Here is a 21,327-nt window from a genome sequence, read left to right as displayed (position 1 = left end):
GGCGAAGCCTCTATCAAGCTCTTAATTATCGTGAGCCTGCCTGATAGATTAGAGAAAATCCCACCACCTTGAACCTCTGATGCTACCCGTAGGGCTCCGTGAGTTACCTTCTTGGTGCAAACATCATATATTGAATTATCTAGTGCAGCTTGCTACTATATATACTCCTAAAATTTATTACATATAAATTTAAATACACATTTCACAGTCCACTGGCTGGCAAGCTGTATGTACTGAACGATTGTTTGTGATCTATTGTATTGGAGTTTATTCGTTACAAACAATGTAAAATCATATTAAATTTAGTAGAGTCACGCCCAGATAAGTGCGACTACTTCTAGATTGGAAGGGAATTGTTGTTTTGGGACCCAATGGTATTACTTTCCTAAATCTAATCAGAAAAACTCGGCAGTTGTGTAATTTCATTTACATTATAGTTTATATGTGAGCTGATTGTGTTAATATATTAATATATATTTATTTAATAACATAATAGTACAATATTAGAGCAGAAAATTACAAATTATTAATAACATATCTTATTTCACGAAAAACTGAGTGCCATACGTTCAAGTGGAAAATAAATTTAATGTTAGCTGTGAGTCGTAAACCAATTACATTTTCCTTGCAAATTAACGTCGGGGCAGAACAAAGGGTTTTTGTCACGTGACACGTATAATTGCGTGTATCAGCGTGACACGACAATGTGTTTAGAGCTACATTTACTTAAATACCGCGCTATATGCCCCGCGGCTATGCACAATTCCATCTTCGCACCCGGGACGAGAATAATTAATACAATTTACCTATGTCTCAATAAGTTTTAGCATATCACATAGTAAATAACACAGACACAAATCAGTGAATGCTAGGTCTAAAGTTATATAAATAAAGGATAGCTGGCAGAGCAGGCGGAAAACAATAAACGGCAAAAATATTCGAGCCATTCCTCAACTTTGATTTTGTTCCCTTTAGGGTAGGCTCTTGGGGCGTTGGGTTCAATTGCACAGGCGCTTATTAAAGATTTAAGTCGGCGCCTGATAGATAGATGCTGTAGCATTAAAGATACACTGCAACCAATCTTTTTAAGTTTATTTTAGTTTTATATTTATCAATTTTTAATAATTATTATTTCTTCTACGTAGGTTAAAACGTAAAATCTTTTCTATCGAAATATTGTAATAAGGAATTATTTTATGTCTCCGCGCAACGTCTTGTCTAAACTATTAATTTTTTTTTAATTTTAGTAAACATCGATGCAAATCATAAAATAATTTCGCGTTTATATCCGATGATATACTTCTATCGAATTATAGAGTTTACAAGAATAACGTAACGTAGAAAACAATGGAAAGCAGCCGCCATTAACAGAGTGTGCTGAGATATGCGGCCGCGGCGTGAGGCAAAGAGAGCTGATCTCGTAAACTTTGAAAAGCAAATAATGTGTCTGCTTCGTTGCTTTATACGGCTACAACCTACTTTAAAAAGTTGCACGATGTCATAATATTAACAAAAATCTTTAACACATTTTGTATGGTTTCTACTAGTTTTAAATTATGTGCAGTAAAAATCCAATACGAACTGGGAGTATCATCTTCAGTCGCGCTCTTCATTTCTGATGGTCAAGTCAGTGACCGCTGCACAACTTCCTCCACTCTCCCTGTCTTCGGCAAGCGCCTGGGTGATGGTGAGACCTGTAAGGTTGTTACCTTAGCTGATCAGGGAATTCTTAGTGAATTGTTTATGGATATGTATATGGATAGGAAGGTAAATGTTAATAACCATCATGTCATAGAAAATTATTTTATTGGAACGAAGTACCTTATCGCGCGTTGTGAAAGGGGGCTAGACGGAAAAAATTCTTACGAAAAGTTGTCACGACACTTTTTTGCTATTTGCTATTGTAATACACCGGTTCTCGTCCGATCACCGAAGTTAAGCAACGTCGGGCGAGGTCAGTACTTGGATGGGTGACCGCCTGAGAACACCTCGTGATGTTGGCTTTTTTTTTTCGTCGTAAGATTGGTGTCGAGAAAATCTATCATACTGTTATGATACCAATTAACATATAAATTAATCGAAAGGAATTTCGTTCCATCCGGGTGTCCCTTGACACCTCTAAAGTTTTTCTTTCCATAAATCACTTTACTTTACCAACATTTTATCTTATTTATTAATTGCAATAGTATAAATATGGTACGCAGTGATCCAGCAATAAATCAGAGGGTCGCGCGTTTGATCCCGGCGGGTGACATCCCGTCGCGAATTGGACCTCGTCCAACGCTCCCTGATATATGGTCACCGGTTATTTCATTAAAAGTCCGGCAAATTGGAAATGTGTGGTGAATTAGTTACCTCCCCGATATACAGCGTGACCACAAATTACTTGGTGCTTCGCTCAAACGCATTTCGATTTGATGATTTTCTGTGTTGGGATAGTATATCTAATTTTTTTATTTGTTTCAGGTAAGTTTCGTGATCTTTGAATCTGCAACTTGGTATGACAATTTTTTTTATATATTATGTAATGAAATCACATTTCATTCATTTGAATTTGGCGCGCTGTTGTCTGTGGAGGTTGGGCGCGCGTAGGCGACGCATCGTAGTGACGCGCGATGGAATGACGGATGACAGAGAGATGATTTTGTGATTTTTGGATGGGGATAAATAACTTTAAGAGTCAAAAGAGGAGATAATTTAGGAGACCAGTGAACTTTAAATGTCGTTTCTTTGTATTTTACAGAGACATTTACATTTATTTACATTCGAACGCAAATTGGAAAAAAAATCCCTGTATCACTCTTCTGTCTGACAAATACTACACAATGTTTCTAGAAACATGGCTGTGGGTCCGTTTTATTAATAATTTATATTTAAAGGTAATTTAATTCTTACTATAATGTTTTATACAAGCCTTATATACCTTCTTAGTCACTCTCACTGTCTTTAAAAATAAATTAACTGTATAGTTTATTTTAGAAAAAACGGTTTTTAATACTACTTTTTTGTTTTGTCTAGAAACCATATTTATGGTTTGTTCTTCCAAAGTGGCCTCAGTTAAGAAACGATCACAAACTATTACTACGAGAAATCTTTTATATTTTTGCTAAATCTTTTATTAGAAATGGCTCACACTATTCGTATTTCAATGAAGCATTCGAAGTAATAGCCATTTTATTGAGAGGCATAAATTGCTCTAAACGCGCAACACCTGAGGGCAATAATCCCGGGTTAATCCCGCGTCCCAAAATCCGTGCCCCGAACGGCCCAAACTCCAGTAGTGACAGCTGTGTAACAGCGCTTTATCGCTCTGAATGATCGGACGTGATTTGTCTGGCTGTCCCTTAAGACGTTGTATAGATCTTGTTATTACGTAGACTATACAAAGGAAATAGAAACATTCCAGTCTAGTTATAAAACAGTTATTTTATAAGTGAAAAATACAATAACGTATTATTATTTCGAAGTGAAGACGTTTGCTTGCTTATGTGTTGGGTTCATATTAATAATTAAAAATATAATTTTCTGCGTGTTGCAACACTATGTATTTAAAAATTGACGGTCATCAAACTCAATCACCTTCTCAGAAGTTACAGATCACTGCCGTGTAATGCTTTCAAGAAGTGACCAGAACTTTTGACAACAATTATAAATATCTTAACTGCTATTATAATGACATGACGAGTATTAATATGACATATGCATGCCTATTTTTATATATTGTTCGTTTAAATAATCAATCAATCTGAGTGTACCACTTTCTGTGGAATTCAAAACTTTCTTTTACAAACTTACATATTTTTTCTTATAATAGTCTATAAATGAGGTTGATATCGTAAAGTATATATTTGTTGCATTAAGCTGAAATCATCATTTGAGATATATACTCTTTATCTCGTTATATACATATATACATTACCTATTGAGCTACGTAGAAAATGGCCTGAGAACCCTCTTTAATAAATGAAAGCGAGAGAAGTCTGTGGATTTTATATCTCCAATTGTCTTAAGGCGCGGCTTATCAGTGCTGGCCCGATCTTATCCGGGATTCACCCGGGTCCACGACTAATGACCAGCTCGGACCAGTCACTCGAATTTACGACTAAATGTAAAGCCCATTATATAAGTTGTATCTGTGTTATTACTATTACATTGTAAACAAAATGTTTTACTCAGGATTTCGCATAGAATGAACTCCTTTAACAACCGATGAATTTTTTTCATGGTAGTGACACCTAATGCGTCAAAGTAATTATAAGTACTACTATGTGAAACCAGCTGCCTGTAGATAAATCTAGAATCTAAAAGAACTAATACAAATATTCCTTGAAGAACAGAGCGTATTATTTAAAGGCCGGCAATGCATTTGCGTACCTTTAGGAAGTGCGCGTTTGTCCCTTATTCTATAATAAAAATTCATTCAATAAATCAGTGGCACTACAACCTTTTTAGGTCTGGGCCTCAGATTTCTGTATCTGTTCCATGATCATTTGTCAATCTAATAGGAAAATCAGCCTCTTGTCGCTGTCGACTTTTTGGATCTTAAGCCGGTTTCCTCTCGATGTTTTCCTTAACCATTTGAGCGAATGTTAAATGCGCACATAGAAAGAAAGTCCACTGGTGCACAGGCGGGGATCGAACCTACGACCAGCAAAGGGAGTCGCACGCTGAAGCCACTAGGCCAACACAGCTCATAAGAATAAATTAAGGAATCTTGAATACTGAAAGCCGTAAAAGATACGTTTGTCTTAATATCACAGATGCAAATTATAGCCACCCGTTTATAGATAATATTTCATTTCAAAGTGCCCGGTTGCGGGTGTCTGGACGGATCGTCGATCTGTGGCAGTTTGGCGGAACTCCAAAGCGTCTGGTTAATGTACATTTTATAGTACATTATTGCTGTATTAATGTTTATCGGTTTTATATTGACTGTATCGGCACATTTAACTACGTCAGTTAATTTCCGACGAGAACAGTAAACAAAGGAATTGATGTTTTATGTTTGATAATATTTAAGTATTCTTCCTTTTAGCATCAAAACTTATAAAGAAATAGGTACTAAATAAAATATAGCAACTAATAGGTAACATATGCAATAATCCTAATCCTTGGAATTGATTTGCTCTAGTTCAAACAATTTGTACGACTCGAAACTTGGCGATTAAAAAGAGTGGCGGAGAGTTTCTTGCCAGTTCTTTTGCCCTACGCCCTTGACTGGCGCACTGGTAATAAATGTAAATTTAGAATCAATTTAACATCTTTACTATTCATAAGTGTACTCAGTACTAAGTTATTTTGAGTTTGAGTTTACTTACATACAATGTTTGTTGACCAAAAACTTTAATTTAATATGTTATCTACAAGTTTTCAGACAAAATCTTTACACTACCTGAATCCTGATACGTTCTGCTATATTAAGAATGTTACAGTACTAATATCGCTATCAAAAATGGGGTTTGGTGGTAGAAGGGTAAAAAGAAAGGATTGTATGTATTTTTAATGCCAAATAATAATAAAATTCCTAAATATTTTGTGAGCTACCCTTATCACTTGAGGGTATAGAAAAAATACGAATCATTCTCAGACCTACCGAATAGACAGCAACCATTTATAATAATCGGTCAAGCCGTTTTAAAGGAGTTAGGTTTCAAACACACGTGTTATATATATTTATAGAGTTATGTTCAACTGTGATTTTATTTATTTTAGGGTTTTCTTGTGTCAAAATAACCTGATAAACGTAAATTTTTTGGCATGCCGGTTTCCTCACGATTCGTTCCTTCACCATACAAGCGATTGTTAAATGCAAAGAAAGAAAAAAACCATTGGTGCACAGCCGTGATTCAAACACACGCTCTCAAGGTAAAGAGCCGCTATTCCAATAAATCTTATTTTATTACTAATTAAAGGCTAAACATAATTTTTAACTGCTATATAAAAGCAATTGTATAAGAAAAATTCAACTTTTGCAAAACATAAAGAGAAACTTAGCAAGTTCAAAAGTCAACGCAGCAAGTGCGGTCAGGAAATCCTATAACTTCTGCAGGGTTGATAACAGCTGATTTATGATCTACGCTCACGTTATTATTGGCTACCCTACTGACTAGTAAATATATTGCCGGGCACAGCCCTACGTTAATCATTTTTCTAATAAATGAATAGTAGGGTTGTACCAAATACTGCAAAATCATTGTTATAAGTCAGTGGTACCTCACCGTAGTGTCTTAAGGGTTAATCCGGAGAATGCCGAAACTACAATTGTTTTGCACTGGCACATAAGGCTATGACAGAACTATTCTGTTTAATTCAGCTTTTAATAATATATGTTAAAACTTTGGCAAATATTAACTTAATGTAATCTTGTTTCAGTTATGATATTTATGGAAAGTCTAGCGCCCTCTAGTACGCGATAAGGGAATATATGTAATGCTGTTAACTTAAAAGTCGATTGTGACTTGATGAAGGTTTGTCAAAGTAATACTAGATGGCGCTGATACAACTTTAAATAATATTACTAAAATCGTTGGCTTAACATCATAATCATGTCAAATTAACGAAATGTTAGATGTAAATAAACTTTAATTAGTATTTTATAATGAATTACGTAAAAGTTTAAACTTTCCGTAAATTAATAATAATTCCTTCGAAACCCAAATGTGGCATGTGACCATTTCTGTTTTTTTTATTGATTATGAGGAAAGAATGTGATTTAACTCTAAACCTAAAAAATATGATTTCATCGGGAATCGAACCCAACACAGAAGTCGATTACTAAGCTCTTGTAAACAGTATAGTTTATAAAAGCAAATAAAAATACAAGTCCATTTTGGTATAAAAATACAGTTAATGTTATTTCAATTCCCAATATCCCAAGTAAAAAAACAACCAAGATATTTCTAAAAATTCCCTAGAGAATTCGAAATAGCTATACAACAAATAGGTTGAAACTAACCATAAAGTAGTGGTCAGTTTAATTTCCTGAATGGCTCTTATCTCCTCCGTAATATCTTAGTGGCTTTTAGGCTCGCTCGGATCTATTTTATGGGGATTTTAAGGAAATGTAATAAGACAAGATAATTATTATACATGTGTGTTCCAAGGGTTTTTTGTGCAACGGCGAAGGCCAAGGTTGTTTGTGATACCAGAACAAGTATGTTACACGGATCCCCGTTATCAAAGACGTTGCGCTATACTGTCTTCGACACTATCGACATATTTATATGTTCGCAGAGTGATTTCACAGTAGCGATATTGTGTATTTTATGTGTTTAAGTATATATTTACTTTATTATTTTTTTCTCGACATTATCGTATTGGCATCGTCTGTAAGGATAATGTATGTATATCTGTAATAAATAAATCAGTATATATGTATGTCATCCCTGAGGTTGTAGGGTCGATCCCCGGCTGTGCACCAATGGATTTTGTTTCTATGTGCGCATTTAACATTCGCTCGAACGGTGAAGGAAAACATCGTAAGGAAACCGACATGTCTTAAACCCAAAAATTCGACGGCGTGTGTCAGGCACTGGAGGCTGATCACCCACTTGCCTATTAGATTGAAAAATTATCATGCAACAGATTCAGAAATCTGAGGCCCAGACCTAAAGAGGTTGTAGCGCCATTGATTTTTTTATATGTTAGGCATGCTATGGATATTTATCTAGTGTATTCCAGCATATTTGTTTTGGAGGTTATCGTTGCGTGTACGGTAACAATATCTTCCGAGAAAGCCGACAAATGCCAATTATATAACATTATTTGTATTTAATCCTTGATTACAACACATCCTTACCAGCGGTGGTCAGTCAACCGTGACTTCCACCAACTTTTGATTTCCACTATCGTTTAGTCTTATTTTTAGTGTCGGTGTGGACTGTGAAAATGTTACTGAGGTTTGCAATACTTTATATTTATTGATAATAATAGGAAAGAATTGTTTGTACCGAGTAAATTCAGAAATTACTAGAATATTACGTTATCCCATGATTTCGGGTAAATTTATTTCCGTTATATTAAAAAAAGCCTGAAGACTGCGGATAAAGAGTGTTTGTTATTTATTTAGGGTCAATATTTAATCTAATAATTGTTAAGGCCGTAATTAAAAAGCATTAAATTAGATTTTTCGATTAGAATATGAACGGAGAAAGATTACACACTACATATTGTGTCATTTTCATTGTTAGTGAGTAAATTTTGTTACTCAATATTAATGTAACTATTTTAGTGAATCTTTGTTACAATCCCTTAGCTTTAGAATTGTGTGGTTTAAAATTTTTCGTGGTTGTTATTCGTTTGGACTTTGTATGTTACTTGATTTCCAAATTCTTAATCTCTTGGCCCACAGTAATGCATAAATTTAAGATTTATTTAATAATAATAAATACATCTATTACAATTGTTATGAAAAAAAAAAATGTTGTAGATATTCGTTTTTCTTCGTCACATATCTGTCTCTGGTAAAAGGAGATCTCTTCAGCAAGGCGACCAGGACCCGAGCTGATGAGAAAGATGTAAGGAACAGTGTGTATGACTTCATTATTGTTGGCGGAGGCACTGCTGGCTGTGTACTCGCCAATAGACTCTCTGCGATACCGGAATGGAAGGTAATATATAAGATTTGGTCTCAAAAGTTAATTTGACCCATCAAAAAGATTTTTAATATATTCGTATTACTTATGTGGTAATTAAAACTAAAGCAGTGATTATTATACTGTTTAACAAGTAATTAGTTTTAATGTAAAAAAGATTTTTAATAAATTTGAAGTCTAAGCAATACCTAAGTACTTACATGTAATTAAATATCGCTAACACTTCAGTAAAAGACAAATTATTGTATTACATAGATAGATTCGTAAATACTTTATATTATTATTATTATAACTATGTAGTATCAGATAATTTTTAAAACTGTATATTTGAAATAAAAACATTGCACTTTTTATGTGTGTATACCACATGACATAAAGCCTAACTAGGCCTAAAACAAAAAATGTGTATTTGTAAACTTCTTTTATATATAGCCTTTATTTTGATACAAAATTATTGACTTCCGCAAATATTGCATTAATTTCGATATTACAGATATTAGTTTTGGAAGCTGGCGAGGAAGAAAATATAGACTATGATATACCAGGAGTACCAACCAAAGACTTCAGGCCAATATTATGGAACTACAGAACTGAACGAAACGCCTATTCGTGCTTATCCCGTCCAGGTGGGAGCTGTGAAGTAAAAACTGGAAAAGTTTTGGGAGGGTCCAGTGTGACCAATGATATGAAGTATACAAGAGGCTGTAAGAAAGATTACGACTCGTGGCATACGAATGGAGAAATAGGATCGTTGGAGTGGAAATTTGAAAATTTATTGGAACATTTCAAAACTTCAGAGGATAATGGTTAGTACATAAATAAGAATATTTTATTTTTATTTGGTTTTTATTAATGAGGAACGAATTAAGAATCAGTATATAGAAAATTTCTGAATTGTTTCATCAGTTGCGTAGTTTATTACGTGTTTATTTTCAAACATTTGAATTATGTATACATAATTGTACTATGTTTATTTTTAGTACCATGTATAGTGATGAATTCTCCTTCTTAAAATAAATTTTGCCAATAAATGTTCTTTTTAAAATGTTTCAGGTGACTATGACGTTTTAATGAACTCTCACTATCATGCACGTGGGGGTGAAATGCACGTCCAAAAGTTCAAACACACCGACCGTTATATGGAAGTATTTATGGGTGCTTTTGGGGAAATTGGCCTAAGAGCAATGGATATAAACACCAATATTGCTGAAGCTGTTGTTAATAATCAGTTCACCGTTTCCAATAATACAAGGCTAAGCACAAATAGCGCCTTCTTGAAACCTGTACGGCATAGAAAAAATCTCACTGTCAAAACTGGTGTTACAGTCACTAAGATTATGATCGACCCACAGGAAAAAATAGTCGAAGGTGTTTGGTATGAAGTGGAGAAGGGAAAGGAACAGCCAGCTTATGCTAAAAGAGAGATAATTTTGACTGCTGGAGCTGTAAACAATGTCAGGATTTTACATTTATCTGGCATTGGACCGAAAGATGAATTGGCTAAACATAATATTACAACATTAATTAACCTACCTGTGGGTCTTAATTACCAAGATCAGGTATCTACGGGTGGATTAGCGTTTACAATGGGAGAAGTCGCAACCGTTAGTCAGCCAGAAATTATTGAAGATTTTAAAACTTGGTTTCAAAACCGAAACGGACCGTTAGCTTCACGTGGAATAAACCAAATATCGGCTTTCATTCAATTATTTGAAAATAAAGTTGCTCCAGATGTAGAGCTGTCTTTGGAAGGCAATTATGTTAGAAGCGACAAATTTATGTTGACGAATATAAGTATACACACTGCAGAAGAAACAAATATGCCATTGGCTTACTATAATTTAGTTCTAGTAAATCCAGTGCTTTTAAAACCTAAAAGTGTGGGGAAAATTACTTTAAACAAAAGGAATCCTAAGTATGGCCGGCCTGTTATACAAGCCAATTTACTTAAAGATTCACATGATTTAGATGCCATAGTAGATAGTATTGATGTCGCGCTTCAGCTATTAAATACTAACGAAATGAAGAGGGCAGAGATAAAACTAGCACCTATTGATTTATTTCCATGCGATAGATTACACAATCGAGACCAGTGGAATTGCATTGCACGACATTACACTAAAGCTATGAGCAATCCAATCGGTACTTGTCGAATGGGTTATAATAGTACAAATTCTGTAGTTACATTTAATCTAAGAGTACATGGATTGGAAAGGCTGAGAATAATGGATGCTTCAGTTATGCCAACTCATGTAAGAGGAGGAATTTATGCGCCGACTGTTATGATTGCTGAGAAAGGAGCAAAATTAATATTAAAGGACTGGAAAGAAAATAATGGTAATTCAAACTACTATAGCAGACGGTGACTACGAAAACAATGATTATGATGCATATTAAGTTTTGTAAATAAAATATCTAGTTTAATACCAAACACTTTTTATTAAATCACTAGCCTTTTCCGCTATCATTATTACTGGTGCTGAAGTCGAACCTCTAGTTATTTTAGGCATTATTGATGCATCAACTACTCTGAAATTCGTTGTGCCATATACTCGTAAACTATTATCTACAACTGACTCGGGGTCTTTGGGAGGCCCCATTTTACATGTTCCTACGAAATTTTGAAGGGGCATCGAAAATTGTCTAATGATACATGACCAAAATTCCTCAGAAACTCTTTCGTGATTCCTACATTCATTGTTTAAAATTGGTTTTGGGTCAAACTCGTATTCAGCTGTTTTAAATACATCTGTGTCAAACAGTTTAACTATTTCTTGTATGCCTTCTAATAACTTCTTTGCATCGGAAGGATCCTTAAGGAAATTAGGGTATATTAAAGGTGTTCCAAAGACGGGGTCTGTTGCATTTAGTATTATTTGACCTTTGCTTTTAGGTGTTAATAGAGAAATGCACATATCCATTTTATTATAATACATGTTTGAATCGTGACCTCTAAAACGAAACTCAATATCCGGTGTTCCCAAAATCTCTGATATACTCGACTCCATAAAAGCTACAACCTGGTAATTTGCCGACAGCGGTCCAAGTCCTTTTGTGTAATATGTTGTAATGTCTTTTAATTTTTCTGTAAATTTTGTGGTAGTCGCAGTCCTTGTCAGTTTAATAATTGGTAAACATACTGCTACGTGGTCTTGAAAGTTGGCACCAACCGGTAAATCATACAACACCGGTATGTTTAAATACTCTAAGTAGTCCCTAGGACCTATACCAGATTGCATAAGCAACTTAGGTGAGTTGATAGCACCGGCACTTAAAATTACTTCTTTAGACGCCTTTATCTTAAATTTCGTACCATTTCTAATATATTCTACACCAACAGCTCTTAAACTGTCTCTGTAATCTTCAAAAATTATTTTAGTGACTAATGCTTCTGTCAGAATTACAATGTTACTTCTAAGCTTACGTATAGGTTCTATAAAGGCTGTGTACGTGCTCACTCTTTCACCAAAATAAGACATAGTCTGTATCCTCATAAACCCAATTTGTGTCCTTCCATTGATATCTGTATAGTTATATCCCATCTCATTAAACGCGCTTAGTAAAACGTCCACATTATCGTCCACATAAGGATAACGTCCTACATCTAAAGGTCCTTGAGTCGAGTGGAAGAATTTGTTTTTCGATATGTCTTTGTCGTAATTCCCCTCAGAGTATTTAAAGTAAGGTAGTACTTGCGCAAAGCTCCACCCTTCATTGCCATTAAGTGCCCACTCATCGTAATCTGCAGGGCTGCCCCTTATGTAGGCCATTTCGTTAATTGACGATGTTCCGCCAAGTACCTTGCCTTGTATTATTTCGCAGCCTTTTTCCATACGGTTCTGACAAAATCTTAAATACAATAAGTTGTTTAAGAAGATGTAATAAATATGTATTTGATATATATTAATTTTAAACCTACCCTTTTTTGGGTCTCATTGCGTATTGCCAGTCAAGTGATGAACCCTGAAATTCACTTGTGAGTGCAGGAATCAGTGTCATTTTAGGTTCTTCAACTCCGGCTTCTATAAGCAGTGTCTATGATGAAACAGAAGTTTGTCATAAAGTTTATATTAAGTTTGAGTTAAATAATAACTACATATATAAGATTGCCTAACATAACGCTTTACATACCTTCCACTTCCTGTTTTCGGAGAGTCGGCTGGCAAGTACACAACCAGCTGTGCCACCACCAATCACTATAAAATCGAACTCTTCATCACCGATGTCGGAATTCTCGTTTCGCTCCTCATTTTCTACATATTTATAGCGATGTTTTGGTAAGACTTTTAATTTTTGTTGAGAACCTGTGAGTTCCTCTTTATTATTTCCAAAATAATCTATTTCAGGCCCTAAATGCCCGTATAGAGTATGAACTAAAGCGATTAGAAGTATCGCCGTGGGTGCACACTCAATTCTTCCGTCACATATTTTACACAGGTCTTCAGTTATGTTACCAGCTGATGTCATTGCATTTTATTCAGAATATGCTTCAATCACTTACTCATTAGATGCTTGTATTTCTGCTATTATGATTTCATTCTCCACTTTCGCTTTCTTTTCATATCATATAAATGATTGTTCAAATTTAGGCAAACACTAAGGCAATGGAATCTTCTCTTTTAACGTTTTATTAAAACATTAGTCTTGCTTTATCGCATTGACTGTTATGTTTTAATATGTAGGAATTTAGCATTAATTCAATAAGCCGACTATAAAAACAATCGCGACGTTCACAGAGACAAAACGCAATGAACGCTTGTGCGGTTGGTATTCTTTCGTTTGTAAACAATAACAATGTTGATGCATTGTAAATGTTCCAAGAGTTTTTATAGTTTAAATTCCGATGAAATAGTTATTCTTTGAGAATTCAATATTTTTCAATGTGGTGTTATGAAAACAATTGCATAATTACGCATGATATTTTCCCACTATATTATTGTCTTATGAAAGTTCATCACAAATAAATAATATTATCATAGTTTTTTTTTTACAGATAGATCTTGTCTTGTATATCTCTAATTCTTATTTTATTTACTAAAATAATATACTGGAGATTTTTGTGCATATTAAAATATTTAAGGTCATGCCCGTTTTAAATGAAATGCAACTAGCATTGGGGTATCGGGGCCGGTGGTGAAAATACTGTATAAAAAGTTATCAATTTCATATCAGCATTTTGCAATATCCTCAAGTTACTTATAAGACTTTCTTTCTACGTCAAACAAACTAAAGAACCACTGAAAATAGGTATAACAATCAATCATAATTTAAGTTATATTTTCTGATGAAATTACAATAAAATCTGTTATGTTTGATTGATGTGGACGCGATAAGGCAATTTGTTTTTGACACAAAAAAATCGTGAGACATAAAAGCCGCTAAACATAAATTTAAAAATACTTAGAGACAGGATGCGGTATCCCATTCGTGACAAAAATCATGAGAAACTTAAATTATAATATGAGAACGCAAGTAATTTTGAAGCAATTTACTATGCGACCATCTTGCTTAGTAATAAGAAATGAAATTAAAAACAATGAGATATTTAGGTAATAAATTATATTAATTAATAATATTTATTATAATCAATAATAGTATTTTTTTAATTTAACACTTTATTGGTAATAAATTGCACACAAAACCGAAATATATATATTACCTATATCCTAGTGTAAATATAGTATACCTACTATAATATAAATTATATACTCGTCACATTGTTATTGATAGCAAAAATACAAAGATCTTGTATCTTTTTTTTCAATTCAAAATAATAAACATACTATACACTATATATAATTAAAATAGATAACTCTTTAATTAATCATTTTATGTTATGTTTGTACGTATTTTATTCAAATAAAACTACTTTAAATGCGATAGTACTACCCAAATTTTTATACAGTCACGACATTTGTAATAACAATTTTGTTGCTTATAAAACAATATGATGGTCCATTTGACTCATTAAAATAATTGAGGAATTAGCCCCGGGCGGGCCGCAGCCACTCGCAGCACGCCAAGTCATTAAAACGGCAATAAGTATAAAACGGGCTATAATTGTTACTGCGCAACGATTCTAGACAATGAAAACGATCATATTACATGGTTATGAAATAAATGAAACGCCCTCAGACCAAATAAAAAGCAATAAATGAAAATATCCCCTAACCCTTGCCATTAATTGTATTTAGAACAGCGCCATCTAGGACAAATTGATGTAACTTGAATTTATATTATTAGTTCAGCTATCGGCCGTTGGCAGACTGCGGTGATGTCGTAAAATGTTATTGCCAGGCTTTGAATGTGCACATTTTGTGGATTCGTATTGAATTCGAATTATTGTAGCGGTTGGGCAATTCCAATGTTAAATTTCATGAGCCCTCCTTAATTGAAAATTATGGACTATTTGAGATGCTACGCGTTTATGGCGTACTTCAAACGGTTAATATATACAATTCGTATTGTATTTTACTTTACTAAACATATACAATTATACGAAGTCGCTATGAAATTCAATGAAAAATTAATTAAATAACCGCATAACAGGATATTTTAATCAATATTTAAAAAAATTAACGCCTGTTACTTTTTTTAAGGCAAATGAGATTATTGAAGAATTGCAGTGATATTTGAATTTTCTATGTAGTAATGGGTGAGCTGAAAAGTTCGTAGGTTAAGATAGTTTCTTTTATAGAATTTCATTTGATTATTCAATATCACCTTCTTTAGCGATACAACAATAGCGATCATACAATTTTGCGTTACCGTTTTATAGTCCGATGTGTCTTTAGGCTCAAAATAGGCTTCAGTTTCGGCGATTACTTCTTCATCAGCACAAAATTTCTGTCCTGCGAGCTTTCTCTTGAGGTCTGAGATAGAAAAAGAAAAACTCGCGTATGCGTTCATAGAAATTAAATATGTCGAGTTGAAATGCGTAATGGAAAATGAAAAACACTAAGGTAGGTAGCTACTCTAGGTATATCATATAATAAGAGAATTCAATTACAATTCATTTCGGTAATTTGTTTATAAACAACTTGGATTGTGAAATAGGCGAAGTAATTTAAAATAAGCGATATTAGTGATTTAGACGCGGAAATGTAATAGATAATGCGAGATGCGCGTGAGTTCGGGAGTCGAAATTAAATTTATTCCCAGAGAACATTAAGATATAAAGGCGTTTTCACATTAATTTTTATCATATCTTTTAAAACGACATATTGAAAAGAAATGTAATAAATACTATGTGTTTGTAATTAAACACTTACTAAACGAATTTCAATGAAACTTCGTCTGTTCCAGTGGATTCGAGAATGGTTTTGATTCACAATAATTAGATGTTTTTTTTGTATTTTTTTTTATTGGACAATTCACACCAATTGGCCTAGTCCCATGCTAAGCTGGTGAAGCTTGTGTTATGGGTAGTAGGCAACGGATATACATACATATTATAGATAGATAGATATATAAATACATGTTTAAACACCCAAGACCTAAGCACAACACCAAATGCTCATCACATCGATGTTTGTCTCAGCCGGGGATCGAACCCGGGACCCATGGATTCGCAGCCAGGGGTACTAACCACTAGACGAATGAGCCGTCAATTATAGTATAATTAGTATTATGACTTGTGTAATATATTGTTTGTCGGCTACGCTGATATTGTCACGATGTTTTATGACAAATGAATAAAGAGATGAGACAGCGGAAGTTATAGTTACCTCACCCTAAATTTGTCGATGAATCGTGTTAGTAATTTTAACAATTATATATAAAACGATTTACCTTACAAATATTACGTCAAAAAAAATTGATTTCTTAAACGGATTTCACTGTAACTTAAATAGTTTACGCATTTTAATGGTTAAAAAATATTTCAAGTGTGAAAGCAGTCTTACCAGTGAATCAGGTAATGACGGCCGTTGATAATTCGTGATAGATGATCCCGGTTGACACGATACCCAGGGTCTAGCGGTACCTAGTAGTCTCACTAGGGTATTATAAGGTACACGTATATTTTTTATGGCACAGGAGGGTAACGAGCAGGGTCACTTTGAATAAAGTGATAACCGCCGCCCATTGGCACCTGCAATGGCTAGCGAGTGTGCTGACCTATCAATGGTACGCTCTTTTCTTGAAGGGCCCTAACTCGTATTGGAAATACTGCTACTGACAGCTAGTTCCAAAAAGAGGTGTAATGGCGTAGAGATGGAAAGAATAAAATATTTAATGAGAAGGTAACGTGCAAGTATTTTAGCATGGATTTTAAATAATCCTATATCTCCAATGCACGTGGCAGAGACCTCAGATTTCATTGATTTTTTTAACGTCGATGAAACTAAAACCAACTCTCTGGTGATTTTTAAGCCATAAAGATATAGTAATAAAACAATATGTTACTATGATTGCCTATATCTATACTATATGCCGACAGCGAATTGTATCTTATTTCGGCCATACAATACGCAGAGGTGATGAGAACTTGGAGAAACTGATCGTATTTGGTTGACATGAGTTGCCAATTAAAGAGAGAGATACTAATGAAGAGGAAAGATTTCTGTTTGTTTAAAATTATTTTAAAATCTACTAATCAAAAACCTTTCACTATTAGAATGCTTCATACAAAATAATACTAAAAAATAATAATATTCAGCTGTGTGAAGTCGTACACTCATAACATTCCTACAGCTAGTGCGGAAAATCATGAGATAGAAACAGAATAAACTAAAAAAAATCGCCAACTGTATGATTTAATGTGGGCATAAATTTATTTCTCCTGTCCAGTATGTTTCTTTGGTAATATGAAACGCTTTTCTTTAGCCTATTTTTATTTATTGTATTTTTTTTTATTGTTTTTCGTAAGACTCATCCATGGTTTCTGGTTCATATACCTATTACAAAAAAAAAGTGCATGCATACGGAAGATAGGTTAGGAATTTGTCATTAAAATATTAAGTGTCGAAAAGTAATACAAATAATAAATTTAATTTTTTTATTCAATTTGTCATTTGAGATTTCAATTTCTATAAGGTAATTTGCCTTTCTCATTGTCTCTCAATCGCTCTCTCCCATTTCTTTGACAAAAACGCTGCACATGTTCGTGACGTTCCGTAAAAATTTTACCCTCATGCGCCTAAAGAAGTTCCACTTCAAAAAATTGTTTTATTTACACGAAATTACTTTACGACCGCTATTGATTAACTTTTTAACATTTATTAACAATGTTTTTGTTGGAATTCTTTGCATGTTATAAGTAAAACACATTGTCTAATTTGTGGGATGTATTCCACTTGTTAAAAGTGTTGAGTGGGAAACTAAAACTAATTACACGTTTTATTAGCGCCTCTAATTTATGTAACGCTTAATTACATGTTAGGTAGCCTACGCACTGGCGACCATAGACGCGGCCAGGCCGCCGCGGCCATGGTCGTCGGTGCACGGTGGCCGCTGGTCGCTGGCCGCTAAGTGCGTAGGGGCTATAGCGATGGCCATATAAAGTCCAGAATTCACTGGCCGCCGCGGCCAGGTCGCGGCGACCATGGTCGCCAGTGCGTAGGCAGCCTTAGTCTGAAATATTTCAAGTAGTAATGTGAGAATTTTTAACAATAACCAATTTTGTGATCCCCTCCATTATTGTGAAGAGAAAATATATTGAATGTTAATGCGATATAATGTATATGGAGCAGTGTTCCTGAGGTCGTAAGTTCGATCCCCGGCTGTGCACCGATGGACTTTATTTCTATGTGCGCATTTAACATTCGCTCAAACGGTGAAGGAAAACAAAAAGTCGGCGTGTGTCAGGCATTGGAGGCTGATCACTTGCCTATTAGATTGACAAATGATCATGAAACAGATACAGAAATCTGAGGCCAAGATCTAAAAAGGTTTATTTTTTTATATTTTAAAAAGAGGTTTTTCTAATAAATATATACATATGGTAAAAGTTATAAAAGATTGCCATGGTACTATTTTAATGACTTTTGTTTTTTTCTTTGTAGTTGATCTGCCTCCTCTGTATTAAGGACCGTCTTTGAGTATAAGAATGTTGATTGCCTCACGAAAGAAAGTGAGTTTAGCAGAGATTTCGACTTCAGCAACTGCTCTATACGAAAATGTGTCTAAGTTCTATTATGTGTTCTATCCTCCGCTTGGAAAAGGATAGACCTTGGAGCAATAATAAATTTTGTTTCTCTCTGTTCTCGCCTGTTAAAAATTGCATAGCACAGCGTCGTTAACGAAGTTAAAGGGCGCGTGTTAATTAACATGCAGGCATAAACTAGTGTGTTAAACCGCGAAATAGCGAGATATTTGGTCTAAATTGTCTCTTATATCTGTAAATAAAGGTGATCTTTATCAATTTATTAGAAGATAACATAACAAAAATACACATGAAACTCTTTAAATGTTAAAAGATTATTGCTGAACTTTATCTTTTTGATATATTGCTGTGAAGTGAGACCTCCGACGGGATTAACACGAATATGTAAAATTTAAGCTTTATAAAATTTCAATGTTGTGGACGCATTCAAATCAAAGTAAAAATGCTTTAAAAAATGCTTGCAAATGCTTTTAAATTCAAATTTACTGCCAGTTCTCAAATCAAGGGCGTAGAGAAGTACTGGCAATAAACTCTCCGTCACTCATTATATGGCCAAGGTTTTTTTTTTTACAAAATATTTCTAAGCAACTACAACCATCACTGGTTAATGAATTATTTTAATTAAATTAAAAATGTTTGTCATTGGCACTCTTCGTCCATATTTTGTTAATGCAGCCAAAATATTACCCCTACATACCTATATGAAATATTTCCTATTATAATAAACCGCAACCGCTCTGCTTTCAGTAATATTAGTGTTCTTTACTAAACATAAATTTGTTAATATATACTCTTGTGCTATGTTTTAATGAATGCATGTCTAAATAAAGGCGTCAGCGTATATCTGCGCTGTGGCGTGCTAATTAGCGGGTTCGATTCTCGATGGTATCTCGCTGCGCTTGCGTGTACGGGTGCTAAATCCTTTTTCTCATTAACTGTTCAATATGCGCATGCACAGACGCACACAGAATAATAATTATTACAATGTCATTGGATAGTGTATGTGTCCTGGATATTATAAATATAAATATATTTTGTATTGCTAAGATCAAATGAGTCTTACAAAAATGAATAATATATACGTACGTGAAGTTAGCTATAGTCAACATTTTAGGTTTTTTTTCATATAACTATTGATGCTGTATTTGTACGATAATTAGACAAGGTTCTACAAGAATATTTCTATCATACTTTAGCTATCATAAGCCTCTTGTAACTTACATTTCTACTGAACTTCAACCAATGGACGTGAATTAATTATAAATATATGTATATAAGTTCCATGCTAAAATAAAATAAAAACTTTTTTTTATTATGTAAAAATGTTTTTTTTGTGATATTTAAATTAACTTTAGACTAGATAATGCGTTATAATAAAACTTTTTTCAATTGTTAGAGTCGTTTTTTCTACAAACGTAGAATATTTTTTTTTTTAAGATTTTTATCTTGTTACGCCAAAGAAGTATAACTTCTAACGCGTGTGTATAAGTACACACGTTTTTTTTAATGAATCCATATATAAACTCGTTAGGTATCATTTCCTAATATGAGTTTGTTGTGTAAATGTTGTAAAAAATTAAGTTAGTATTTTTATCGATATGGCCCCATTTTTACGATAAAGCTTTCTCTATATTTCTCCTTTATTTTTTATTGTCCTGCCCTTAATTTTTCACCTGGTGGTCCTCCTATCATTCAAATATTAGAAAATAAACCACATCTACTATACTCAGTCAGCTTGAAGGTTATATGTTCAAATTCGGGAGTAGTAAAACCCCACAATAACCATAAAGAAAGTGGTATTCGTTTCAATGTGTATCATTTACCATCGGGCTCGCGTCGGCAGGCATCAAATTATTCCTCCTATCCACTGTTCTTCACAACAATGTATTATTGCCTCAAGCCTTCCCCTCCCCCCTGATACCTTTACCTTGTAGTTTCACATTCTTGAATATTATTAACACATTCATTTTTGTTACAGGTAATTCAGCAATCGAAGTTAAAAAGTTTGTATTCAAGTAGAATATTTTAAGTATTTATTATATTAATCCGTCCTCAACTGTCTTAAGCGGCATTTAAAAAATATTACGAATCATTTCATAGTTTTTTAAACAAAACCTGTAAACATAATTATAAGTAGATTAGGTTACGTAAAGTAATGAACGTTGAGAATTCTTAGTTTAAATCTGCTACTTCTCAAATCATTAGTGACCGCAGAAGGGAAGAGAATGCCAGTAATATCATCTCCGCACTTTTGGTAATTGTATTGATAAGGAAGATTGTATGACGCTATAATATCCAAAAATTCACTGGCTAAAAGTTATATCAATTTTTTTACAACACAGCATGTGTCGCAACTAATATGATTCAGACAGCTAGTTAAACGGGGATGTTTAGTAAAGAGGCTAGGCTGTTGATTGAACGGCTAATTAACCTAGTTGCCTGTGACGTATATACCGATTGTTGTTAAATACTATACATGTATTTAAAATCTAGCTTAGAAACTGTTTTAATACCAAAATATACTTATCGAAACTGGAAAAAAGTGTTTAGGGGTTAACCAAACAAAAATCGGTTTCTATTTATCCCGACAAACATGAAAACATACTGGTTTGTCCCGGTTGGCGTGTA

At 33.9% G+C, this 21,327-nt stretch overlaps 2 protein-coding genes across 3 annotated transcripts in view; one reads left to right on the top strand and one right to left on the bottom strand.

Annotated features, from left to right (window-relative positions):
- The window catches only part of LOC125057091 (protein prickle-like), a 289,973-nt gene that overhangs the window by 119,913 nt on the left and 148,733 nt on the right, over positions 1 to 21,327 (top strand). The gene's annotated exons all lie outside the window — the stretch shown is intronic.
- Positions 10,451 to 13,364, bottom strand: LOC125057093 (glucose dehydrogenase [FAD, quinone]-like). Its single transcript, XM_047660566.1, has 3 exons — positions 12,726 to 13,364; positions 12,514 to 12,629; positions 10,451 to 12,443 (listed from the first exon to the last, which is right to left on the bottom strand). Exons 1-3 carry the CDS (start codon positions 13,059 to 13,061, stop codon positions 11,015 to 11,017), a joined length of 1,881 nt encoding a protein of 626 aa, XP_047516522.1. The 5' UTR covers positions 13,062 to 13,364; the 3' UTR covers positions 10,451 to 11,014.

This window comes from Pieris napi, chromosome 16 (assembly GCF_905475465.1).
Source record: "Pieris napi chromosome 16, ilPieNapi1.2, whole genome shotgun sequence".
Lineage (NCBI taxonomy): Eukaryota > Metazoa > Arthropoda > Insecta > Lepidoptera > Pieridae > Pieris > Pieris napi.
This window is presented reverse-complemented; position numbering and strand designations above follow the sequence as displayed.

What these genes read in the sequence shown, in the direction of transcription:
- LOC125057093 (XM_047660566.1), bottom strand. Translation starts at nt 13,061, where the DNA reads ATGACATCAGCTGGTAACATAACTGAAGACCTGTGTAAAATATGTGAC. An exon ending in CCGAAAACAGGAAGTGGAAG is followed by an intron (nt 12,630 to 12,725) that starts GTATGTAAAGCG and finishes GTTTCATCATAG; the next exon opens with ACACTGCTTATAGAAGCCGG. An exon ending in GCAATGAGACCCAAAAAAGG is followed by an intron (nt 12,444 to 12,513) that starts GTAGGTTTAAAA and finishes ATTGTATTTAAG; the next exon opens with ATTTTGTCAGAACCGTATGG.